Genomic DNA, 26,030 nt, shown 5'->3' with positions numbered 1-26,030 from the left:
AGACACTGAAGTTGGAAGTGGATGAGGGCAAAGAGGCTAGAGTAAGGAAAGGGAGGGGAAGAAAAGGAGGCTATTAGAAGGAAAGGGAGTGGGGGTAAGCAGAGGTGTTGAGGAAATGAAGATTGTAAGCTGGAATGTGAGAGGGTTGGGGGTGCAAGGAAAAGAGCTTTAATAAAGGAGGTCTTAAAGAAAGAAAACCTAGACATTGTTCTAATTCAGGAATCTAAACTCATGTCATTTGATAAGAGATGGGCTAGGAGTGTGTGGAGAGTGAACGGACTAAGCTGGGTTATGAGCCCTTCTTGGGGCTCATCTGGAGGGCTAATTACTTTGTGGAAGGATGAAGTAGTGGAGGGAGTGGAAGAGTTAATGGAAAGGTTCTCAATTTCTGTCAAATTTAAACAGGTGTTAGATGGGTTTGAATGGATCCTCACCAATGTTTATGGCCTCAGTGGTTACAAACAAAGGAAGGAGTTGTGGGAGGAATTGGAAGATATTAGAGGTCTATGGGAGGGGCCATGGTGTGTAGGAGGGGATTTCAATGTGACTAGGTTCACCGAAGAAGGTAACAAGGTGAGGCAAAGGAGCACTACCAGCATGAGGAAGTTCAATGATTTCATTAATGCTTTTGAGTTAAAGGAATTGAACCTTCTTCATAATAGCTTTACTTGGTATAATCTCCAAGCCGAACCTATCTGTTCCAAATTAGATAGGTATCACCACAGACTGGGAGGAGCATTGGGGAGATTTGGTGTCAAGGGCCTTACCTAGAGTTACTTCTGATCATTGGCCTATAACGATATGTAAGTCTGATCTTGGTGGCAGTGGGCCTTCTCCCTTCAAGTTTGAAAATATGTGGTTACTTCACCCGGACTTCAAAGACAAAGTGAAAATTTGGTGGAATGAAAGTAACACGGCAATCAATTGGGCTGGGATGAAATTCCATTGGAAGCTAAAAGAGATGAAAGTCAAAATTAAGGAATGAAATACTCTACATTTTGGGAGGATAGAAGAGAGGAAGCAGCAGTTGATAAGCCAGATAGAAGAGTTAGATGCGAAGGAAGAAAGTGGATGTTTTGGGGATCGGGATAAAGAACTGAGTTGGGAGTTAAGGAAGAGTTTGGAGGACACAATTTTCAAAGAAGTAAGTTGGAGGCAGAAATCTAGACACAAATGGGTGAAGGAAGGAGATAGGACAGTCTTAACTCAACAGCAAGAGATTGTTGGGGCTTTTGCGGAACACTTTAAATCCATTTTCGGAAAGCCTCTACAGGAGAGATTAAGGATTGAAGGGTTAGATTGGCCTAAGCTCCCTGATGAGTTGAGGTTGTGGCTGGAAAGAGAGTTTGACTTAGAAGAAATCAGGGATGTCATTTTCTCCATGGATAGATCTAAAGCCCCGGGCCCTGATGGTTTCACGATGGCCTTCTATCAAGATTGCTGGGAGATAATTAAGGCTGATATTCAAGCAGTGTTCTCAGAATTCTTTGGAAGAGGTGTGATAAACCCAGGCCTGAATTCTACTTTTATTGCTTTAATTCCGAAGAAGGTTGGGGCTTGTCACCCTAAAGAGTTCAGACCCATCAATCTGGTTAACAGCCTCTACAAGATCATTGCTAAGGTGTTATCCAGAAGAATTGGAGTGGTGCTCCCCTCAATTATCTCCCATAATCAAGGTGCCTTTGTGATGAGTAGGCAAATTGTGGACCAAATCTTAATTGCAAATGAGAGTGTGGAGGATTACAAAAGTAGAGGGGAGAAAGGGTTGGTGTGTAAGCTGAATTTGGAGAAGGCATATGATTTGGTTGATTGGTCTTTGTTGATGGAAGTTTTAGAGTCTTTTGGGTTTGGACAAAGGTGGTGCAAGTGGATAAAAGGGTGCATTAGAACTTGCCATTATTCTGTGTTAGTAAACGGCAAAATGGTGGATCACTTTCCAGCTGTCCAGGGTATTAGGCAAGGGGACCCTCTCTCCTCGTTCCTCTTTACCCTAATTGCTGAAGTGTTAGGGAGGCTTATTGAGAGGGCAGACTCCAAAAATCTGATTAGTGGTTGGAGAGTGGGGAGGGATAGGGTTCCGGTCACTCACCTACAATTTGCAGATGACACAATTCTGTTTTGTGATGGCAAGGAGATTAGTGGGGTGAGCAATCTAAAGATGGTGATTAAAGTGTTTGAACTAATGACTAACCTCAAAGTAAACCTTGATAAGAGTTGTGTGATTGGTATTAATATGAGTAAACGAGAGGTGGAGGAAAGGGTCCGAGCGATAGGTTGTGAGACAGTTCATTGGCCACTGAAGTATTTAGGGCTTCCTTTAGGGGATAATCCTAGAAAAATGAGTTTTTGGAATCCGGTGATTGATAGGTTCACTAAAAGGCTAGCTTCTTGGAAGAAGAATTACTTGTCTTTGGGGGTAGGATAACCCTGATTAAGTCAACATTGGCAAACCTTCCAGTCTATTACTTGTCGGTGTTCAAAATCCCTGAAGGAGTTTGTAGGGAGTTGGAAAAACTAATGAGGGACTTTTTATGGGAACCCGGGGAGGAGAAAAGGGACCATAGAGTTAGGTGGGAGCTAGTTACAAGAGCTAAAAGTGAAGGGGGACTGGGGCTGGGGAACTTGAAGAAGAAGAATGAAGCTCTGTTAGGGAAATGGTTATGGAGATGGTCCAAAGAAAAGGAGAATCTGTGGGCTAAAATAATCCTAAGTACTCATGGGCAAGAGGCAGCAGACTGGGATCCGGGACTATCATCTAGGGCTTCAAGAGCCTCTCCTTGGAAGTCCATTCATGCCATCCTTCAGTCTTTTCTTCCCTTCATTAGGTATGATCTTGGTTCTGGTTTGTCGGTAAATTTTTGGGAACACACTTGGGTGGGGGATTTTCCTTTGAAAGAGTAGTTCCCCTCCTTGTATGCTCTGTCTAGGTTTAAAATGAACCAGTAGCAACCTTTGCTACCCTATCCAATTTTGCTATTGGTTGGAACTTGGGTCTTAGAAGGGCTCTCAGAGGTAGATCTTGAACCTTCCCGTGTGGACTCTAGGGTTTGGTCTCTTATCCCTTCGGGTATCTTCTCTTGCTCCTCTTTTTTCAAAGCATTGACACAACCTAGTCCGGTACCTGGGTCTTCTTTTCCAGTCCGAGAAGTTTGGGGTAGCCCTATCCCTCCTAGGTTAGGTGCTTTTTGCTGGAAAGCAATCCTAGAAAAGTGTAACACTTGTGACATACTTCAAAAGAAAAGGCCTAATTGGTGTTTATCTCCACATTGGTGCATCTTATGTAAGAAGAATGGTGAAAGCTGTTATCATTTGCTTGTTTCTTGCCCTTTTGTTTCAGAGATTTGGTGTTGGTTCTTTTCTTCATTTGGTTGCAGGTGGCCCTCCCCTTCAAGCGTGCAAAGCTTGTTCAGTTCCACTCCAGTGAGGGGTTTAAAGAAGAGGTAAAATTTTGTGGAGATGTGCTAGAGCTGCTATTTGTTGGACGGTTTGGGAAGAAAGAAATCGAAGATTATTTCATGACAAAGAAAAAAACAAGGAAGCCCTCATAGAAATTATTTATGTTAGGGTGGCACACTGGGTCAAGTCTTTGAAGCTTTTTGAAGCCTATTCAGTAGGAGACATCATTAGAAACTGGGAAGAAGTGGCTCAGTCAGCTCCTATGTCTAGTGCTATTAGACCTGTTTGGACTCCACCAGATTTGGGTTTCATCAAATTGAACTTCGATGGTAGTAGTGAAGGTAATCTAGGCCCTTCAGGCATAGGTGGTATTTTCAGGGATGAAGAGGGTCGAATTATTGCTATGTTCTCAGGATCTATAGGCTGGGGGATTCTTTGAGAGCTGAAATCCTGGCAGTTCTAGAAGGAGTAAAAAGAGCTAAGCAGTTTGTAGAGAACACTGATGTGGGCCCCACAGCTACGGTCCCACTGTGTTCGTAGGGTAGAAGATGTTCTAGTCTGCCTAGGGTTAGCTATTGGTCATTTAGTTGTTTCAGTTGTTATTTATTTCAGTCTTATTTTTTGCTCTATTTGTTATGTAAAGACTAAGGGCAGATCTATCCTTTCCATGTAATGAGCATAACCTATAAATATTATTTAAAGTGGCGGCAACAGAATATTAAGTTTCTGCTCCTCCTTTCAACTCTTGTGTTCTACTGCTTCTCCTCCCTTTTCCTCTTCTTTCCTCCTACCTTTCTTCTTATTTTCGAACCTGAAATCCATTAGGGTTCAAGACTGATAACAGTCCTGAACTTCTACTTGGTATCAGAGCTAGGGTTTCTCATGTGAATCTAGTCCAGCCGACCACATGAGAACCATCTAAGGCTGGAAGCTGAGATAGCAGAGTTTGTTGACTGGTTCTTGGAGATCTCCAGAGAATTAGCAGCTCTTTGAAGAAGTGCCACAGTTGCAGCGAGTTGGTGATCAGGAAGAATCAGAGAAGGCTAGGGTTCGGGTAACCTTGGTAGGCAGCGAACTGAATCCTATTGTAAGTCCTTTATTTTCTGAGATAAGTAATATCAGAGAAGATAGGTTGGACCTATCCAGCAAGGGTGGCCGAACCACTCTAGGGTTTTATCTCTCTATTCTCTAGGGTTTTATCTTATCCTTGCGGCAAACCCTAGTATTGGACTGAACCTTGTGATCTTATCCCTGCGGCAAACCCTAATAGTTCTCCTCAACATTGATCAGTTTTAGGGTTTCATATTAACCCTAATACAAACCTTATCCATACGGTACTGTCTGGAGTGTATGGCCTTTAGGACTGATTAAAACCTCAAATTGGCTTCAGCATATCAGATTGTTCTTCAAACTATTTTTCAGTTTTCTTTTGGGGTTTTGAACACTTCTAAAGGGGTGAAAAAAGTTCGGACTGTTGCTGTTGTGTGTGGTTATTGATTTCAGATCAGTTTTATACATGTTTCATGCACATCTACTGTGAGTACAGATTGGTTCTATACTGATTTTGTGATTGTGGTTGGTAGTCCTAGTGCTGGTTTTGACTGTAGTAACCTAATTTTGAGACTTCTGGTTCTTGACCGAAATGGAGTTTAAGAATCAGGCAGAAGGCAGTTGTGGGAACAGCAGTTATGGTGGTGGTTCTGAGGCAGGTTTTCAGATTACAACCGTAAAGTTTGATGGATCAAACTATTTGGAATGGGCCCAATCAGCCATGATGGCTATTGGGGGAAGGGGCAAAGTAGGGTATCTCTTGGGAGATGTGGCAGAACCTTCCAAGGGAGACCCTATGTATACCAAGTGGGTCCAAGAAAACTACTTGGTTATGACATGGCTCTGCAATTCTATGCAGCCCCATATCAGCCGAAATTACTTATGGGCAAAGACAGCCAAGGAGATATAGAATGTGATGAAAGAGACTTACTCCCAACCCCTTAATGTTGCCAGAGCATATGAATAGAAACGTGAGGTGAATTCCCTTAAACAAGGAGAGAAACCGGTGTCGGTCTACTTCTCTACCTTGAAGTCCCTGTGGCATGAGATTGATCACTTAGAGACTCTTGAGTGGGAGAGTCCCAAAGATGCTCAGATACATAGAAAGCACATCGAGACAAACAGAGTGTTTGAGTTCCTGGCAGGACTGAATTCAGAATATGATATTGTGAGGCAGCAGATTTTGACCAGAGATAGTGTGACCCTCTCTCAGGCATACTCCTTAGTGCATAGTGAAGAGACCAGGAGGAAAGTCATGATGCAACCTCAGCTGCTTACACCTGCCTTGGTAGCTATCATACCCAAAATAGAGGGTGATTCAGAGAGGGACAGAAAGAAGGAAGATAAAAGGGATGTGGTGTGTGAGCATTACAAGAAACCTAAACACACAAGAGAAACATGTTGGAAGCTGCATCCACATTTGGTCCCGGCAAAGTTGAGAAATAAAAACGGTAATGCTCATGTGGCTATGACTACTGATTCAGCATCCTCTGGCACAAGAGGCACACCATTAGAGACCTTAGCTGCAGTTCGGGCTGCTCTAATACAATTGGAGAAGGAAGTTGGCTGTTCAGCTCAGTTACCGCAGTCATCGTCAGCCCCGGCCACATTGGCCTTTGCACACTCAGGTACTCGAGCCTCAGCCTACCATGCCTCCGCTCCAGGTACTACTGAACCTTGTTGGGTAATAGATTCAGGTGCATCCGACCATATGACTAGCTTGCCCTCTTTGTTTACTACTTATTACTAGTCCTCTGGTAGGGATAAAGTATCTATAGCTGATGGCTCTCTTGTCCCTATTTCTGGCAAGGGTGACATCAAACTTTCGGATACCATATCCTTGTCCTCTGTCTTGCATGTTCCTAAACTGGATACTAACCTCCTTTCTGCTAGTAGTATTACCAAACATTTGAACTGCTCAGTAACTTTCTTTCCTGAGCGATGTGTTTTTCAGGACCTGGAGACGAAGAAGGTGATTGGGACTGGCCGTGAGACGAATGGGATCTATCTGCTCGGGGAGAGTTCTCGTTGGGGAGAGTCAATGGATAAGAAGCTACTTGTTTCTCAGGTTGTGAGTCCGGTTATGCTTTGGCATAACCGATTGTGTCATTTATCTTTTCGGTCGTTGAAGAGTCTGTTTCCTACTTTGTTTGAATTTGTTGAGTCATCTCAGTTAAAGTGTGAAAGTTGTGAGTTTGCTAAACATTGTAGAAACTCTTATTCATTGAGTAATAAAAGGAGTAATAGTTCTTTTGATATTGTGCATACTGATGTTTGGGGGCCATATCACATTCCTTCTATGGGTGGGTACAGGTATTTTTTGTTATTTGTTGATGACCACACCCGGTTTTCTTGGGTTTATCTTATGCGTTCACGAGATGAGGTGCCTGCCCTGACCCAAAACTTCCACCAAATGATTCTAACCCAGTTTGATGCCAGGATCAAAGTGCTTAGATCTGATAATGCAAAGGAATACTTTGCTAAGCCATTGGCATCGTACCTCCTTAATCATGGGGTTATCCACCAGAGCACTTGCCCTCATGCACCTCAGCAGAATGGGGTTGCAGAAAGGAAGAATAGGCACATCTTGGAGGTGGCTAGAAGTATTATGTTATTAATCGGATTCCTTACGGCGGTATATCTTATTAATCGGATTCCTTCCCGGGTTCTTGATATGAAACCTCCTTTTTCCCTTCTATACCCCAATGAGGAGTTGTTCACTATTCCCCTCAAGACATTTGGTTGTACCTGTTTTGTTCAGCTTCTCGGTCCCCATCACTCCAAGTTTGAACCCAAGGCCTCCAAATGCATCTTTCTTGGTTATGCACAAACTCAAAAGGGTTATTGTTGTTATGATCCTGTCTCAGGGAAGAAGTTTGTATCCATGGATGTCACTTTCTTTGAGGAGACACCCTATTATTCTCGGGTCTGTCCTCAGGGGGAGAGTAGTGAGCGTGGAGATTTGGGTCCTTTTCTTCAGGGGGAGTGCAGTGAGGACAGGGCTAATACTTTTGGGGTTGTTCCCTTACCTATTCCAGTTGGTGATGAGGGCTGCAGTAGCGAAGGTGGTCAGAGGGATCGGGAGTTGAGAGTCTATCACAGGCGATGCAGGCAGGTTGATCCCGGTCATCAACAGTCCCGGCCAGCTCCAACCTCTTCTGCAGCTCCAAGTCCAGATATTATAGTCCCAGGGCCCACAGAGACTCCTTCCATTGTTGCTACCTCACCCTCTGCAGATGACCTTGACCTTCCCATTGCCCTCCGTAAAGGAAAACGGCATTGCACCACATCTACAGCCCACTGCATCTCCCAGTTTTTGTCCTATGATCGCCTATCTCCCTCCTACAGGTCCTATCTCACCTCCGTTGCTGATGTCCCTATTCCGAGAACAGTGCAAGAAGCCCTATCAGTCCCGGAGTGGAGAGGTACAATGCAAGTTGAAATGGATGCCCTGTTGAAAAATAATACCTGGGAGCTAGTTGACTTGCCCAAAGGAAAGAAACCAGTTGGATGCAGGTGGGTATTTACTGTGAAGCACAATGCGAATGGTTCCATTGAGAGGTACAAAGCTCGGCTAGTTGCAAAAGGGTTCACACAGACTTATGGTATAGATTACTTGGAGACATTTGCCCCGGTAGCCAAGATGACCACCATTCGGGTTCTATTATCTCTTGCAGCAAGCTACACCTGGCCTTTGTACCAAATGGATGTTAAGAATGCCTTCCTGAATGGGGACTTGCAGGAAGAGGTTTACATGCAGTTGCCTCCTGGATTCTATGATACAGAGGCAGGTAAGAAGGTCTGCCGGCTCAATAAGGCATTGTATGGTTTGAAGCAGTCACCTAGAGCTTGGTTCGACAGATTCAGACTAGCCCTTGGGAAGTTCGGTTATGTACAGGCCCAGTCAGATCATACACTGTTCATCAAGAGGGTGGAGTCATCACTGACACTACTTGCAGTATATGTTGATGATATTCTGGTGATAGGAAATGACAACCATGAGATTGAGTCCCTCAAACAGCTCCTTCATCAAGAGTTTGAGGTGAAAGATCTGGGTACACTACGGTATTTTTTGGGTATTGAGGTTGCTAGATCTAAACAGGGGATCTTTGTCTCTCAGAGGAAATATGTTTTAGATCTCTTGGCTGAAACTGGAAAGCTGGGTGTCAAACCTGTAGATACACCCATTGAACAGAACCACAGGATTAGTGCAGAGAGTGGGGAGCTTCTTGAAGACAAAGTTATGTTCCAGTGGTTAGTAGGAAAGCTCCTATATCTATGCCTCACCCGGCCAGATATCAGTTATGCCGTTAGTGTTGTCAGTCAGTACATGCATTCTCCTAGAACCATACACCTTCTAGCAACAGAAAGAATACTAGCATACTTGAAGAGATGCCAGGGTAGAGGTATACTGTTCAAGAACAATGACTACATGAAGGTGGAAGTCTATACGGATGCCGATTGGGCTGGGAGTGTTGATGACAGAAGGTCTACCTCTGGATATTGTGCTCTTGTGGGAGGTAACCTGGTCTCTTGGAGGAGTAAGAAACAGAGTGTTGTCTCCCGATCCAGTGCTGAAGCTGAGTACAGGTCAATGGCTAATGGAGTGGCTGAAATTCTTTGGCTGAGATCACTACTTGGGGAGTTGGGTATTGAGTATGAGAAGCCCCTGATGTTGTATTCTGATAATCAAGCGGCTATTAATATAGCACACAACCCCGTGCAGAATGACAGGACTAAACATATTGAAGTTGATCGACACTTTGTACGAGAGAGGGTCTCATCATAAGAAGTGTGTCTCCCATACATCACCTCCAACATGCAGCTAGCAGATATCCTCACCAAAGCTGTACCACGGAAGAAGCTAGAGGCAGATCTATCCAAGTTGGGAATGATAAACATTTATTCCCAACTTGAGGGGGAGTGTAGAGAACACTGATGTGGGCCCCACAGCTACGGTCCCACTGTGTTCGTAGGGTAGAAGATGTTCTAGTCTGCCTAGGGTTAGCTATTGGTCATTTAGTTGTTTCAGTTGTTATTTATTTCAGTCTTATTTTTTGCTCTATTTGTTATGTAAAGACTAAGGGCAGATCTATCCTCTCCATGTAATGAGCATAACCTATAAATATTATTTAAAGTGGCGGCGGCAGAATATTAAGTTTCTGCTCCTCCTTTCAACTCTTGTGTTCTACTGCTTCTCCTCCCTTTTCCTCTTCTTTCCTCCTACCTTTCTTCTTATTTTCGATCCTGAAATCCATTAGGGTTCAAGACTGATAACAGTCCTGAACTTCTACTCAGTTTAATATTAGTAAGCTGCTGGTGGAAGGAGACTCTCAATTGACTGTTAGTTGGTTCCAGAAGGAAGAGTCTAGCCTGTGGAAATTCTCAAATGAAATAAAGAAAATCAAGCAGCTAACTCAGAATATGATTGTAAGGGTTCAATGGGCCAAGAGGAGCACTAATTCCATGGCTGACACCTTGGCTAAACAGGGGGTGGGAAGATCTAATTTCTTTTGGGCTATATTGTAATAGGTGTTTTCAGTTCTGTAAGTGAGGGTTAAGATTTCTTACCCCTCCAATCTGGTTGTAATTTCCATATATTTTTAATAAAATTACTGTTATTGATAAAAAACAAAGTTATTTTTTAATCCTATTTTTTGCATGAAGGAACTCACTGTTGTTGAATCAAACTCTTCAAAGTGGAGGAAGTAGCTCATGCCCCCATCCTCTAACAAAGTCATCCACTGAAAAACTCAAGTATTTTCATTGTCTTTACCCAATCAATTATCTTCATTGTGATACTTTAATAGCATCTATAGTTTTGCATTTTCTTTCTTTTATGATAAATAACAGCATTATATTAATAATATAAAGAAAGAACCCACATCTGTTTAGGATAGACAGCAGGAACAGAACAAAGACAGCAGAAATCTGATTACACCAATATAAGCAAGACAAAAATCAGATTACAAATGGAGCTGGGGACCAGGCATTCCCCCTACACACCCTAGACAATTGATCCCCACTCAAGGTAAACTATGAACTAGGATGTTAGCTGATCTTGCAAGCCAATTTCAGATTTTTGGCCTCTCTAACCAGAAATCTGAACTTCCAAGCTGGTTCTGCTTCGCAGTTGATCCAGGAGATGACTATATTACAATCTGTCAATGCTCAGCCCCATCCAATTCTGTGAAGCCAAAATTTAAGTGTATGTAAGTTGCAACACCACCAAAAGTTCAGCCCTCAAGGAAATACCAACTCCAACTGCTCCACAGAAACTTAGTTTGATGGAACCAAACTCATCACGTACCATATACCACCAACCCCCGACTCCTCAGGATTAACAAGACAGCAGACATCAATATTGAACTTAGGAGTGCCTACTTGAGGTGGCTGCCATAAATCATTCTTTGTGGACTTCCCACTGGAAGGCCAGCAATGTTTTGCCATCCTGTTAAAAGATCATCCATTTTAGTATCTTTGAATTCTTCACAAAGCACCCAATGAGCCACTCTTACTTTGATCAGGTCAGTCAAAACACCTGCCCCCAACTGCTTGTTGTCAAACACCTTTTGTTCCCCCCCCCCCAATGTACCCTAAAGCATAGCAGTCCTTGTACAATGCCACAATAGTTTCATTCTCTTGGTGTTACATCCAAACAAGTCTTGTGAAGACAGCTCCAAAACATTTTGAGGGGTAGTCCAAGTCTTACTAAATAGAGAAAAAATGGTTCCAAACCTGACTAGTGACAAGATAGGAAAATGTGGTTTGAGCTTTTGCCCCTTTTGAGGCATAGAATGCACACATGTGGGGATAAGCACCATCATTTGATCTTCCCTTGGGAGTCTATCACAAATGTTAACAACTTGAGGAGCAGCTTCCCAACAGAACACATTGACCTTTGGGGGAGAGGAAAGGAAGATGAGAGAGACTTGGATTGGGCAGTATCTAGCAGTTTGAAAAAAAGAAAGAAAATGAGGATACCGTGAAAACACCGGGAAGGACAGGGTGTCCAGATTCTCTCAACCTGCCCAGAAAAAGGAATGAAGATAGGGTTAATATTATGCAAAAAATCTAGGTCATTCATTTCTCAATCAACCAGGACTCTTATAAATCCCAATTGCCAAGATATGTTGCCACTTGCAAAAGCGGCCAACTCAGCAATGAATTTATTTTTATGCAAGGAAAGGCTGTATAAATGAGGGTAAGCAAGAGAGGAGAAAGACTCCCTACCATAGATCTTCCCAAAATTCCACCTGTTTACACATTGGATAATGTTGAGATTCCTAGAAATGCAAAATCCCACCTATTAGAGCATAACCCGTGAATACTCTTAATTACCAAATGCCACAAAGAATTGTTTTCAATGGGAAACTTCATAACCACTTTCCCAGCAGAGCACAGTTTCTTTCCATCAACCTACAAATCCCTAAACCCTCTGTCTCTTTGCTATTTGATACATTCTACCAACTCAACAAGTGATCCTTTTTTGTCATTCCCTGGATCCCAAAGGAAATCCCTTGTGATTTTTTGGAATTTTTTATCACTTTGACTGAGGCTCTAAACAAAGAAAAGAAGTAACCTGGGAGGTTTGCGAAAGTAAATTTGATGAGAGTCAACCTACCCATGGGAATGTAATTTTTCTTCCAAGCCGCCATTTTTTTGTGAACCTTTCAATGGCTTCTTCTCAAAAACCCAACTCTTGTTGAATGCCTCCTAGGGGTGACCCTAAATATTTGATTGGTCAACTCTTAAAATTTCACCCTACAATGGCTGCACTATCCTCTAGCTCGACCAGATCTAGGTGAATTCCCATTAAAGCATACTTGGATGGATTAATCTTCAATTCCGACACCCTCTCCACAATCTCTAGAATCCCCTTCACCACATTAAAATCTGAGATATCTCTAAACTCTCCCAACATAATGGTGTCATCTACAAACTACAAGTGAGATACAACATTCTCTTCTCAACCCACTCTCAGACCCCTAAAATAACCCCTATCATCTGCCCTCCTTACCAATTGTCCCAACTCAGCTACCAAATTAAATAACAAAGGTAATAGTAGGTTCCCTTGCCTAAGCCCTCTAAATGCTTTGAATAATCCCTTGGGCACACCATTCATTCACAAGGATTGAGAAATGAGAAGATTTCAAGCACCCCCTCATCCAACCAATCCATTTTCTACCAAAACCTATCTCCCATATTATACTTAGCATCTCTAGTGCCTCTCTACATTACTATAGACTCTTCTTTTTGGTTGAGTCATGAACCTAGGCTAAATAAGATAGCAACATTTTAAGGTGGAAGCAAGAGATAAATAAATAGGGAAGTCTCACCATTGGCTTTGCACACCACCATTATTTGCAAAAAACAACAATAATACTCCCAAGTTGGAAACTTAGAGCAGCACTAAAATTGATGTGTTTGCAAAAGAAAATAAAAGAAATGAGAAAGAAAACTGACCTAGAGTAGAACAGGAAGGAGCTGGTTCTTGACAATCTTGGTTGGAGGGGTGTAATCCATGGTTCTTCCCAGAGCTCCTTGCATTTCTAGCTAGGGAAACAACTAGAAAGGATAAAGGCAAACCCATGGCGTTCGAAGGACATGAAGGTTTCTCACCAGCTGGCAAATGGAGAGAAGTGTTGAAAATAGAACGAAAGGAACTGTTGTTGGAGGAAACTTTTTACCAAAAGGAGTTTACGATTAAGATTAGAGAAGGAAAGAAAGGAACAGTTCTGTTAGTGGGAGATGCTGTTCTGTGGTTTCAGAGTTTCCTAGATGGTGCTGCTGGCCAGGTGAGTTGGAGTGAAAGGTGGAAAGGTACGCTCAGGCAGGCAAGGAGAGAATATGCAGCTGAGAGAAGGAAGAACTCTAGTGGTTGGTTTGTTACCTTGGAAGAGAAGTTCAACAAAAGGAAGAGACAGATATTAGTTATCCCTGAAGGTGTTTGGCAGCAGGGATGGACAGCGGTGGCTAATGCTCTACACAGGAGATTAGTCAGTAAGGAATCAGAGGCAGTGAAGGTACAAACAGAGAGAGTAGTTGGCAGACAGAGTAAGAAAGAAGAGATGACAGAAAAAGGAAAGAGACTGGAGAGGCTGGGCTTAGAAGACACAGTGGGAACCCAACGAAAGCCAACTGTGGCGTTTACTATCCCAGAACCAAGAATTGCATTGGCTGGGGAGAAAGGAAACTGGGAAAAGAAATACATCTTATCTGCGAGGGAGGAGGTGAAGGACTGGAAGGGGCTGCTAGAAGAGGTGACAATGAAGCTTGGATTGAACCAGACGGTCATCCTTATTCCTTTCAACGATAGGCAAGCAGTCCTTGATGTGGGTGAGTTGTTGATGGAACGAGTGAAGGCCCTGTAAGAATTGAAAACTGGTGTCCTCTTTCGAATGAGGTTGCTGCTGTAGATGGAAGCTTTAAACTGAAGCTGCTGGGTTTACCCTTTCATCTCTGGCAAAAATCAACCCTGGAGAATCTGGTGCAGGCGATGGGCGGTGTTCTTCTGCCGTATAAGACCACAGATTTGAAGGCAGATCACTTGAGAGTTGCTGGAATGAAGCCTGAGAAAGTTCCAAGGGTAGTACAAATATGCGCAGAAAGCTACTGGTATAAAGTCTGGGTGAGTTCGGAAGTTGAAACGTTGCAGTGGCTGGGGAGGTCGAAGCTTGAGGGAGATGATGACATGGCAAGATGGGTTACAGTTGGCGGGTTTGAGCAAAGGAAGTCTGGACATGTGGCAGCCACTGGAGTGAAGCCTTCTCTAAATGAGGAAGCTGAAAAGTCGAAGGCCAAAAGCAAAGAGGCATTTGTGGAAAAGTTTTCAAATTTTTTTGAAAACTAAAACAACTCTACCGCTGTTTTGTCCTATAAAGACTTGGTCAAAGGGGTAACCAGGTCAGACCGGGGGGGTTCGGCTCAAGACCAAGTCCGAGCTGCTCACCACACTCTCTGAACCGACTGGTCCATTTCCGGGTTGGGTGGTTCTCAACGAGCTTAAGGGCCACAATCAGTTTTTGGACTCATGTGACCACTCACATGAGTCGATTCTCTACTCAGCCGTTGATAGACAAGAATATTGGTCTATCTTCTTCACGTGGCTCGACTCTTGGAAACCAAAATTTTTCTTCAGGCAACCAGAGCTTATCAAAGAGGAAGCTGGGCTGGTTACCGGTGACAAAACATAGAGAAGGCAACCAGGACGGATCAGAATGAGATAGGCCAAACCCGAGGTACTCCAGGGGGAGTAAGGAAGACTTTGAAGATGAGGACGGTGGATGGGTAAGTTGCGACAGTTCAGAGGAGATGTCAGACTCAGATGTTGAAGCTGAACTTCAATGGGAAGATCGTCAAGGAGAGTTGGAAGATGCCCTAAATACTGATATCCTTTTTCTCAGAGCATGTTGCAGAGGATCCTTTCTTGCATAAATCCTCCACTGGGTGCGGAGGGCTGAATGTTGCCGAGCATGTCTTGGAAGACAAGGGGGAAAATCTAACACCAAGTAAGGGAGAACCAAACCAGGACAGTAACTTAATACAAGGGACATGCAAGAGAACTTCGGCTGCTCATCATAATTCAAGCAAAGGCGACACAGGCGGGGATGAACGACAGAGCCTTGGAAGTATGAACAAGGGTGAAGTTAGCCGAGGTGCCGACCAGATAAGCCCTACACAGAGAGTGAACGGACTAACCCAGTTGGTTGTCTCTTCTCCTTTTCCTTCAGTCCCAAGTATGGTTGTGGTTTCGATTTTAGATACTAATGTCTGCTCTGCCTGTGATGTTTGTCTTTCAGATCTCAGTCGTGCCCCTTTGCTGAATACCCAAGGTCCAGAGGCTGATACTGAAGAGGTTGGGGAGTTACAGGAGGGGGGTGAGAAGGTGGTGAGGATGGGGAGAGCATATCCAAATGAATTAACCAAAGGTGGAAACTAAGGAGGACAGTGGTAAGATGGAGGAGAAGGAGGGGAATAGGAGGAGTGAGGTAGGGAGGGGGGAAAGGAAGAGAAGGGAGAGGAAGAAGTGGAGTCATTAGCTGAATTTGTAGAAAAGTTAGGTTGTAAGGTGAGAGACCTAAACGAGCTGAAAGGGTACTTATGGGCTGAAAAAGATGGTGGGAATAGGAGAAAGAGAAGGCTAGGCGAAGTTGAGAAATTGAAGTTGGAAGTGGATGTGGGCACAGAGGCTAGAGTGAGGAAAGGGAGGGGAAGAAAAGGAGGTTACTAGAAGGAAAGGGAGTGGGGCTAGGCAGAGAGCTGTGGAAGGAACGAAGATTGTAAGCTGGAATGTGAGAGGATTGGGGGTGTAAGGAAAAGAACTTTAATAAATGAGGTTTTAAAGAAAGAAAATCCAGACATTGTTTTAATTCAGGAATCTAAACTTATGACATTTGACAAAAGGTGAGCTAGAAGTGTGTGGAGAGTGAATGGACTGAGGTGGGTTATGAGCCCCTCCTAGGGCTCATCTAGAGGGTTAATTACTTTGTGGAAGGATGAAGTAGTGGAGGGAGTGGAAAAATTAGTGGGAAGGTTCTCAATTTCTGTCAAATTTAAGCAGGTGTCAGATGGGTTTGAGTGGGTCCTTACCAATGCTTATGGTCCCAATGATTACAAACAAAGGAAGGAGCTTTATAAGGAAATGGGAGATATTAGAGGTCTATGGGAGGGGCCATGGTGTGGGAGGGGATTTCAATGTGATAAGGTTCATTGAAGAGAGCAACAAGGTGAGACAAAGGAGCATTACCAGCATGAGGAAGTTCAATGAGTTCATTAATGCTTTTGAGCTAAAGGAATTGAACCTTTCACATAACAGCTTCACCTAGTCTAATTTCTAAGCTGAACCTATCTGCTCCAAATTAGATAGATTCTTGTTCACCATAGACTGGGATGAGCATTGGGGAGGTCTGGTGTCAAGGGCTCTACCCAGAGTTACTTCTGATCATTGGCCAGTAATGATTGGTAAGTCTGATATTGGTGGTAGTGGGCTCTCTCCCTTCAAGTTTGAAAATATGTGGCTACTTCACCCGGACTTCAAAGACAAAGTGAAAACTTGGTGGAATGAAAGTAACCCGAAAGTCAATTGGGAAGGGATGAAATTCCATTGGAAGCTGAAAGAGCTCAAGGTCAAAATTAAGGAATGGAATTCTCTCCACTTTGGTAGGCTAGAAGAGAAGAAGCAGCAGTTGATAAGTAAGATAGAGGAGTTAGATGCTAAGGAAGAAAGAGGATGTTTTGGGGACTGGGATAAAGAACTGAGGTGGGAGCTAAAGAAGAACCTGGAGGATATAATCTTCAAAAAAGAAGTAAGTTGGAGACAGAAATCTAGACACAAATGGGTGAAGGAAGGAGATAGGAATACAAAATTTTTCCATGCAATAGCCAATGGCAGAAGAAAGAAAAACACCATATCTAAGCTGATTGTTGATGGGACAGTTTTAACACAACAGCAAGAGATTGTCGAGGCTTTTGTGGAACACTTTAAATCCATCTTCAAAAAACCTCTACACAAGATCTCAGCCTTGTTGACACCAAAAGCATGCAAAATAGATAAGTTTGACTCCTAAAAAGTAGTATAAAAGAAAAGTGGCATGATTGTCTCTTCAACTTTTGACTCCTATGGTTAAGAACTTAAGATGCATTATTTTCACATCAATAGTAATTGTTCAATTACCATCTCCAAAAGCTCAATAGTATAGCACAATCTTAACTCCACAAATAATTAGTGCACTTTTGTATGTTCCTTTTGTTTCTATATGTATAGGGAGTTAGGGACCATTACAATTTTCTCTCACTCATTAGGCATTTATTTATCTTAATTCAAACCTTTTATAAGTTCCTGATGGGGTTTTCTTTGATACTAGTAAAGAAGATAGTTGTCTTTGGACCTTGCACCCATCTGGGGTTTTTAGCTGCGCTTTTTTTTTTTTAAATATTTGTATTCTACTGCTCAATCCCCTTTGCCTTTCCTAATCAAAGAAATTTGGCGGCATCCTATCCCCCTCAAGGTGGGTGCTTTTTGTTGGGAGGTTTTCCACGATGCAATTAATACCTGTGACTTGTTGCAGAGGAAGAGACATGGCTGGTGCTTATCCCCAAATTGGTATTATTTGTGTGAATCTCTGTATTTGGGATTGGTTTTTTTCTCTCTTTCAATGCAGGTGGAACACCCCAAATAGCTTGGACAGGTTGTTTTATCCTTCTACTTTCAGATGGCCAAAAAGGAGGGGGAGAGTTCTATGGAGATGTATGAGGGCACCAATGATTTGGACAATTTGGAAAGAAAGAAACCAAAGAATCTTTGATGAAAAGAAAGAAGCTTTGATAGAGGGGGTTATGGTAAAGGTGGCACATTGGGTTCAAATCTTGGAAACAGCCTCTCTGTATGTGCAGGGGTAAGGCTGTGTACATCTATCCCTCCCCAGACCCCACATAGGTGGGAGCCTCATGCACTGGGCTTCCCTTTTTATGTAATTAGAAAGTAGGGGATAATTTCAGCTTCATCCTCTTCAAAGTAGAAAATTTTAAGGTCATGGGGTCGACCTGAGAATGGCTTCCTTAAATTAAACTTTGATGGAAGTAGCTTTGGTAATAATCTGGGTCCCTCTAGAATAGGAGTGATAAGAAATGAAAGTGGAATAATCGTGGGACTATATTCAGGTCCTCTTGGCACTGGGGATTCCACAACAGCTGAATAGAGTGCAGTGGTGTTTGGATGCAAAAAGTTTTTTGGAGGTAGGGATGAGAAAGTTAATAGTTGAAGGAGGCCCAAAAGTAGTCATAAGCTGGTTGAAACAGAATGAAAAGGCTCCATGGTACTTCAGAAATGAAATCAAAAGGTTTAGAAGGCTGTCAAGGAACATGCAATTGTTATTCCATTGGATCCCAAGGTCGGCTAATAGTCTAGCAGATGAGTTAGCAAAGCAAGGGGTCAACAGGACACAATGCTTTTGGGCTCAGTTGTAATGTTAAAAATTCAAAGGGTTTTGTTAAGTTGTAACGTAGCCAAGGCTACCCAAGAAATGTATTTGTTTCTTTCTCTTTCTTCTCGATTAATAAATTCTTTTCGTACTGCCAATCAAATAATCAAATAATAATAATAATAGTAATAATAATAATAAGCCCATTAGGTTTTAAATCCTTCTCTGCCTTAATCTTTCTTTAAGGCTTCGTTAACTTCTAAATCCAAAACTCTAGAAAAATATCCATTTTTTTACTCCCCAATTCTACAAAGATATCTATTTTCTCTATTTCCCATAGGGCTCCTAAGACCTTCAAAATGTGAGATCCAAATATGTTTTTCATTTACAAATCTTCGAAAATGACTTCTCCACCCCCTCTAAACACTAAGACACTTATATTTGATAGCAGCTGAAGTTGACAATCATATTCTTAAATTGTTTAGTGTTTAATCATTTTATCCACTAAAAAACAAAGCAATAAGTCATCCAGTTCAGCCACTTCAATTGTTATCAAACAGCTTCTACGTAGCCTATAGATGTGAATCAGTCCTCTAATATCAAGAGTAAACTTAGGGATTAGCAGAAGAAAACAGGTCTGAATAGCTGTACAAAAGAAGAAGATGGTGAAAAGAAGAGGTAAGAGAAGAAGGAGTCGAATATTCTCCATTCTCCTCTAACCATATTTTATTAAGATCTAAAAATTTGATGATGACAAGAATGCCCTTAAGTAGGCGGCCAGCTTGGCAGTTACATAAAGAAAATAAAACAAAAAATAAATAGCAGGCCCATTAAGAATAAAATAAAAGATATTACAAGAGAGGATGTTAGGGCCCATTCGGCCTAGTCTCTTTACACTCCTCCTCAAGCTGAGCATAGATGTCAGTCATGCCTAGCTTGCTTATATAAGGTGTCAACTTCCCTCTTGGAACTCCCTTGGTCAAGATATCAGCCAATTGCTCTTCTGATGTGATGAATGGCAAACAAACTTCCCCTGAAGAGACTCCTTCCCTTATGAAATGCCTATCAACCTCAATGTGCTTAGTTCTGTCATGTTGAACAGGATTATGTGCAATGTTGATAGCAGCTTGGTTGTCACAATAGAGCATCATTGGTTTCTCATAGTCCACCCCCAATTCCTCTAGAAGATATCGTAGCCATAGTAATTCTGAAACACCATGAGCCATTGCCCTGTATTCTTCTTCAGCTGAGGATCTAGCAACTACTGATTGTTTCTTACTCCTCTAAGACACAGTATTCCCAGCAACCAGAGCACAATAACCAGAGGTGGATCTTCTATCATCAATACATCTTGCCCAATCAGCATCAATAAAGGCTTCCAGCTTCATATGACCATGCTTAGCAAATAGAATACCTTTCCCTGGAGTACCTTTCAAGTAGCACAGAACCCTTTCTACAGCAGCTAGATGAATATCTCTGGGAGAATGCATAAATTGACTAATAACACTTACTGCATAGGAAATATCTGGCCGAGTCATGCAAAGGTATAACAACTTCCCAAGCAGTCTCTGAAACACTCCCTTATCAGACAAAGGTTCACCATCTATAGCAGAAAGTTTATGATTAGGATCAATGGGAGTGGAGATGGGTTTAGCTCCAAGTTTACTAGTTTCAGCAAGAAGATCAAGGACATATTTGCACTGAGATACGAAGATACCATCCTTAGATCGAGCAACTTCAATGCCCAAGAAATACCGAAGATCTCCCAAATCTTTGATTTCAAATTCCGAGTTGAGAAAATCTTTTAGTTTGCTGGCCTCCTCAATGTCATTACGCGTGACCACAATATCATCAACATAAACAATCAAAAAGGTCACCAGAGTCATTTCTCTTCAAGAACAGTGTATGATCAGATTGTGTTTGAATGTAGCCAAAGGAGACAAGAGCAGCCCGAAATCTCTCAAACCAAGCCCAAGGAGATTGTTTGAGACCATAAATAGATTTGTGTAGTTTACACACCTTGCCTTTCATTTCTTTCCCATACACTCTTGGAGGTAGAGACATATAGACCTCTTCATGCAGGTCTCCATTCAATAAGGCATTTTTAACAACAAACTAGTGTAGGGGCCAGTCAAAAGTAGCTACTAGAGAAAGAAAACCCTGACTGAGGTCATCTTAGCTATAGGAGCAAATGTCTCAAGATAGTCAATGCCATACATTTGAGTGTAGCCCTTAGCAACCAACCGAGCCTTAAACCTCTCAACAGAGCCATCAGAGTGATATTTAATGGTAAACACCCATTTACAACCCACTGGTTCCTTCCCTTCCAGCAAGTCCACAATATCCCAGGTATGATTCTTATGCAATGCATCAAGTTCAGCCACCATAGCATCCCTCCATTCAGCTTGACATAATGCTTCCGATATAGACCTGGGTATCACATGGGAAGAAACAGAGGCAAGAAAGGAGTAGTAGGAAGGGGAGAGAAGGTTGTAAGATAAGTGTTTGGAAATACAATGGGTTGTACACTTCCGTTTGCCCTTGCGAAGAGCAATAGGAAGGTCAAGATCTGGGACAGTCAGAGATGGGTTAGTAGAGGGCTGACCTGTTACCTCAGGAATGATGGGAGTGGCAAGATGCTCTTCTGAAGGATTGGAAACAACCTGCACATGTCTGAATCTCTGCCTTTGGTACCACCTTTGGAGAGCAGGAGTAGAAGCAGGAGGAGCAGGGATATCAGAGGTAGGTCCAATGGAAGAAGTGGACACCCCATGATCTGACTCACAAGGGATGGGAAGAGGAACAGCTGGAGACATAGCAAAGGGCTCATCAGATTTCTCCCCCTCAGGAGGAATGTTAAAGAAGGGAGTCAACTCGGCAAAGGTGACATCCCGAGATACAAATCGGGTGCCACGAACTGGATCAAAACAGCAGTAACCCTTCTGTGTGGAAGCATATCCCAGAAACACACACTTATGAGCCTTAGGTTCAAACTTGTGCCTTTGGTGACTATGAATATGCACATAACAAGTGCACTCAAACACACGGAGAGGAAGGGAAAAGAGATCCTCATCCGGTAAGAGAAGACTAAAAGGAGTTTTAAAGCCAAGGACCCGGGAGGGCATATGGTTGATCAGAAAGGTAGTAGTAAGAACAACATCCCCTCAAAATTTTATAGGAACATGGGATGCAAATAAAAGGGATCTGGCAACCTCAACCACATGTTTGTTCTTTCTTTCCGCCACCCCGTTTTGTTGTGGAGTGTAGGAACAAGAACTTTGATGAATAACCCCAAAAGTTTCAAGGTAGGTGGAGAGGGTTCTCTCAAAATACTCCTTACCATTGTCAGAACGGAATACTTTGATACGAGTATTAAACTGGGTGAGGATGAATTCATGAAATTTTTTCACAATAGCTGGTACTTCATCCCTGGATTTCATGAGATAATCCAAGTGTAACGCGAATAATCATCAATAAAAAGGATAAAGTACCTGTAGCCTCCCATGGTTGGCATGTGATATGGCCCCCATACATCAAAGTGAACAATATGGAAAGGAGAAAGTGATTTTTTATTGCTAATTGAATAGGAATGTCTACAATGCTTTTCCAGCTCACACGATTCACAAAGACTCGATAAAGACACCCCTTTAAACATATCTGGGAATAGATGACTCAAAGCAGAAAAAGACAAGTGACCAAACCGAAAATGACATAATAAAATTTTGTTAACAGACTCTGACACGACTGATTCTAAGGCAACTCCATGAGGTGGTCCCAAAGCATGATCCGGTGTGTCCAGCAAGTATATTCTGTTCGCCTCATGGCCACTCCCAATCATCCTCTGAGACAGCAGGTCCTGAAAAACACAATGAGTGGGAAAGAAGGTTATGCTGCAATTCATGGACTTTGTTAAGCTACTAACAGATAAGAGGTTTGTGTTAAGCTTAGAGACATGAAGGACAGAAGATAAGAACAGGGTGTCAGAGGTCTTTATATCACATTTACCAGACATGGGGGCAAGGGACCCATCGGCAAGGGATATTTTCTCTTTCCCAGAGAGAAGGTGATATGAACAAAAAATTAGGGTTTTGCTCCGTCCAGCTGATGAGAGGAAGAGAGAAGATGCAGCCGCACCTACCAAACTAACCCAAACTCTTCCAAACCTGAACCGCCCTCCTTTAGTAGTCACCAAACACCTTCCAAGCACAGAGCGCCACACCCGAGCTTCACCTTTCCTGATAACCTCGAAAATCTCTAGTCGGCTAGGGTTTCGGGCAGCAACAGAACAGCATCACTTCTTGGCAAAATCCAGCCAGATCTAAACTCTCCAAACCCTCTACCAACTAGGCAAGTGATTCTCTATACTATAGAGAACCTATCTCTCCATACACTCCCTTGATTTTAGAGTGTACAGGAACGAAGGAAAAAAAGGAAGAGGAACTAAACCCGCTCTGATACCAAGATGTGAATCAGTCCTCTAATATCAAGAGTAAACTTAGGGATTAGCAGAAGAAAACAGGTCTGAATAGCTGTACAAAAGAAGAGGATGGCGAAAAGAAGAGGTAAGAGAAGAAGGAGTCAAATATTCTCCATTCTCCTCTAACCCTATTTTATTAAGATCTAAAAATTTGATGATGACAAGAATGCCCTTAAGTGGGCGGCCAGCTTGGTAGTTACATAAAGAAAATAAAACAAAAAATAAATAACAGGCCCATTAAGAATAAAACAAAAGATATTACAAGAGAGGATGTTAGGGCCCATTCGGCTGTTAGGGCCCATTCGGCCCAGTCTCTTTACACCTATATGTGAATGTCAAGTCAGTTCAGTTAGACCACAACATGCAAGTTGTCTTGCAATTAGTAAGAGGTTTAAGGCCCACCATTTCCCAAACCACCCCCCTCCAAACCTTGAGAGAGAGAGAGAGAAGAAGAGTACACTTATTCAAAGGGCAGCCCAGTGCACGAGGCTCCCACCAATGCGGGGTCTGGGGAGGGACAGATGTGTAGCTTTACGCATAGACATACAGAGGCTGTTTCCAAGATTTGAACCCTGGTCACCCAGGTTGCAATGGAGCAACCCAACCGTTGCGTCAAGAGTACAGTCAATTGATCATTATTAACAAAGATACTGGTACTGGCAGCTATTTTCCAATTGAGAAGAATAAGGTAGATTAATTTTTTTATCTATCTAGACATAGGTTAAAAAGATGGAATAGTGACTGGGTTTTTCTCTATTTCCAATAGAACTCAGAATAAGACAAGAAGTGATAAGTCCACTATCCAGAACTATGACAAGTATCCTAGTCAGTCAATTTATGCTCTTCAATCAACTGCCTGCCATATATTTCCTGAAACAAAGAAAAAGTCAAGATAACACAACCAGACTGAGCATATAAGATTGGACCCACCAAAATTCTGGTCTAAGGCCCCTACCCTTGCTATATGAGCGATGAGAATAGCAGTGCAATGAAGGATAGCTCTAACCCATCCTCAGACTTCCTCACAAGATAAAAGAGATAAAGGTGGAGAAGATAAAAATCAATTTGTTGATTTATTTTTGTGAAAAAAATAAAAATATTCATTGTTGTTTACTTTGCGATCTCAAAGCCTGTCAAAAAGAGACAAAGTAATCATGTGAACATGACACAATAAATACAAAGGTGATATCAGCAAGTAAATTAGTACCCATAAAAAATCAAATTATCATTGTAGATTTAATGAATGGAATCCTGAAAGAATGTCTAATGAGAAGGATACTTAATGAATTAGCAGCAATTAACCCATTTGCACCAGCCAAGCGTATAAGCAGGACGTTCAGTCCTACATAAATCCCAGAGGAAATGAGCAAGAAATCATTTGAGCTCTTGAGTTGGCTCTCGGTTGCCACCGCATGTAGAAATGCTTCAGATGTTCCTGAAGCAAAATCAAATAAATGGAATCTTACTCTGTTTGGAAAACATCATCTGATCAGGCACCAATATCAGATATGCATCAGCACAGGAAAGAAAAAAAGAAGAAAAAGAAAATATGATGTCAGAAGAATTTAATATACTAATATGCTACTAATTTATTTAAGCTCCTTAAAGTCCTTGCTTTCTGGTTGTAGGATTACATCGGTTAGTATTTGTGATAAATAAATAAATAAATATATATATGCATAAATGTTGCCCACAAGAGACTTCATCTAGTTGTGGAAAATCAATCACATTCCAGCTATGAAGTGTTCTGGTGACAAAATCAAGTTTGGAGAAGATGTATGCTGGAGCAATAGACTGCTAAAGGATTGTTTTGTACTATTTACTCCATCTCCTCTTTTAAACTTAAATTTGTTTCTATTTCTAACTTTTTTTTTAAACATGTCTACATGCCAAAAAGTATGGAGTATAGCCAACACTTACCATTTTTCACAAAATTGAGATCTAGAATTATCTCTGATCCACTATAAGTGATAGATCAATATCTCAGATTTCCATAATAAAATAGTCTAGATCATTACTTTATGGAGTACTGTCCAACATTTTAGCAATTAAGCTCTAGAATCATCTTGGACATGCGATCAGTTGTATGTCAATAGCTCAGATTTCCATAATAAAATAACCTAAATCCTAAAAACCGGATAACTAGAGCTAGAGGAATGAAAAGTGGAAACATGAGCGTGGATCAACACAAAATCAATAAACTATCATTATCTGTAATAATTCCATCAATAGAATGAAGGACATAATGAACTACTAACCATTCATAGCCAGAACAATGACATAGAAGCAATAATAACCGAGGGCAGTTGAAGCTTCTCCATCACTCCATTTCCTACCATATAGCACTCTAATGAGGACATAGGAGTAACTTGGACCAAATCCCATAACCAGAAAACCTACAGGAGGCACAAATAAAATTTAGACATTAAAAAGTGGCCAGGGACTAAAATTTTCTGGGGCTTCATTTAAGCAATAAGTAATATTTGATCAACAGAAGGATAAGCGATAATTTCTGGGGTTGATAATCAATAAAAATATGTACTTTCTCCAAAATAAAGTGTACATACAATGGAGTTTATATACAGCCAATCAAATATCGGGTCTATTGTAAGGGAAAAAGAAGTAAACAAGACAGAGATAAACATAGACCAAAGTGAGTCTCACTCCATTACAGTTCCATGATTTGATTAAATACTGTTTACTTAGGTCTTTCCTCGGGTGAATGCATCCTCTGTGCAGAGGAGGGCAAGAAGCTTTATTAATAAAAATTTCCAGAAATTCGATTACAATTAAAAAGAGCTAAAATATATTGCAAGCCTATATTTCCTGGTGTTCACCGTTTCCTTCTGAAAGCTAGTGATTTTCTTATCTGTTAGTCCCCATACCCCATCCCCCATGCAAAGGCTCATGAATCAAACCCATCTCCCACACACACACACACACACACACACACATATATATATAGAGAGAGAGAGAGAAAGATGTTTATTATTTTGTGATAGTAGATGTTCAAGGCTGCTATCAGTCTTGAACCCTAATAGATTTCAGGTTCGAAAAAGGAGAAAAATGTATAGAGGAGAGAGGAGAAAGAGTAGAGAGAGAGCAGTAGAACACAAGAATTGAAAGGAATGATAGAATCTGAATCTTCTGCCGCCGCCACTTCTATTTAGTATTTATAGGTTATG

General features: G+C 41.8%; 1 protein-coding gene across 5 annotated transcripts in view; it reads right to left on the bottom strand.

The window, feature by feature from the left end:
• Window positions 1-26,030, bottom strand: part of LOC104605222 (lipid transporter) — a 61,925-nt gene that overhangs the window by 3,807 nt on the left and 32,088 nt on the right. For all 5 annotated transcript variants that reach the window (XM_010269892.3, XM_088896441.1, XM_088896442.1 and 2 more), the window contains 2 exons: window positions 25,104-25,241; window positions 24,125-24,280 (listed from right to left, as the gene is read on the bottom strand). In XM_010269892.3, the coding sequence (XP_010268194.1) occupies window positions 24,125-24,280; window positions 25,104-25,241 (294 nt within the window). The remainder of the gene's footprint in view (window positions 1-24,124; window positions 24,281-25,103; window positions 25,242-26,030) is intronic.

Source organism: Nelumbo nucifera, chromosome 1 (genome assembly GCF_055504915.1).
Source record: "Nelumbo nucifera cultivar China Antique chromosome 1, China Antique-T2T, whole genome shotgun sequence".
In the NCBI taxonomy this organism is placed as follows: Eukaryota; Viridiplantae; Streptophyta; class Magnoliopsida; order Proteales; family Nelumbonaceae; genus Nelumbo; species Nelumbo nucifera.
The sequence above is the reverse complement of the archived record's forward strand: the minus strand, read 5'-3'. Positions and strand labels throughout refer to the sequence as shown.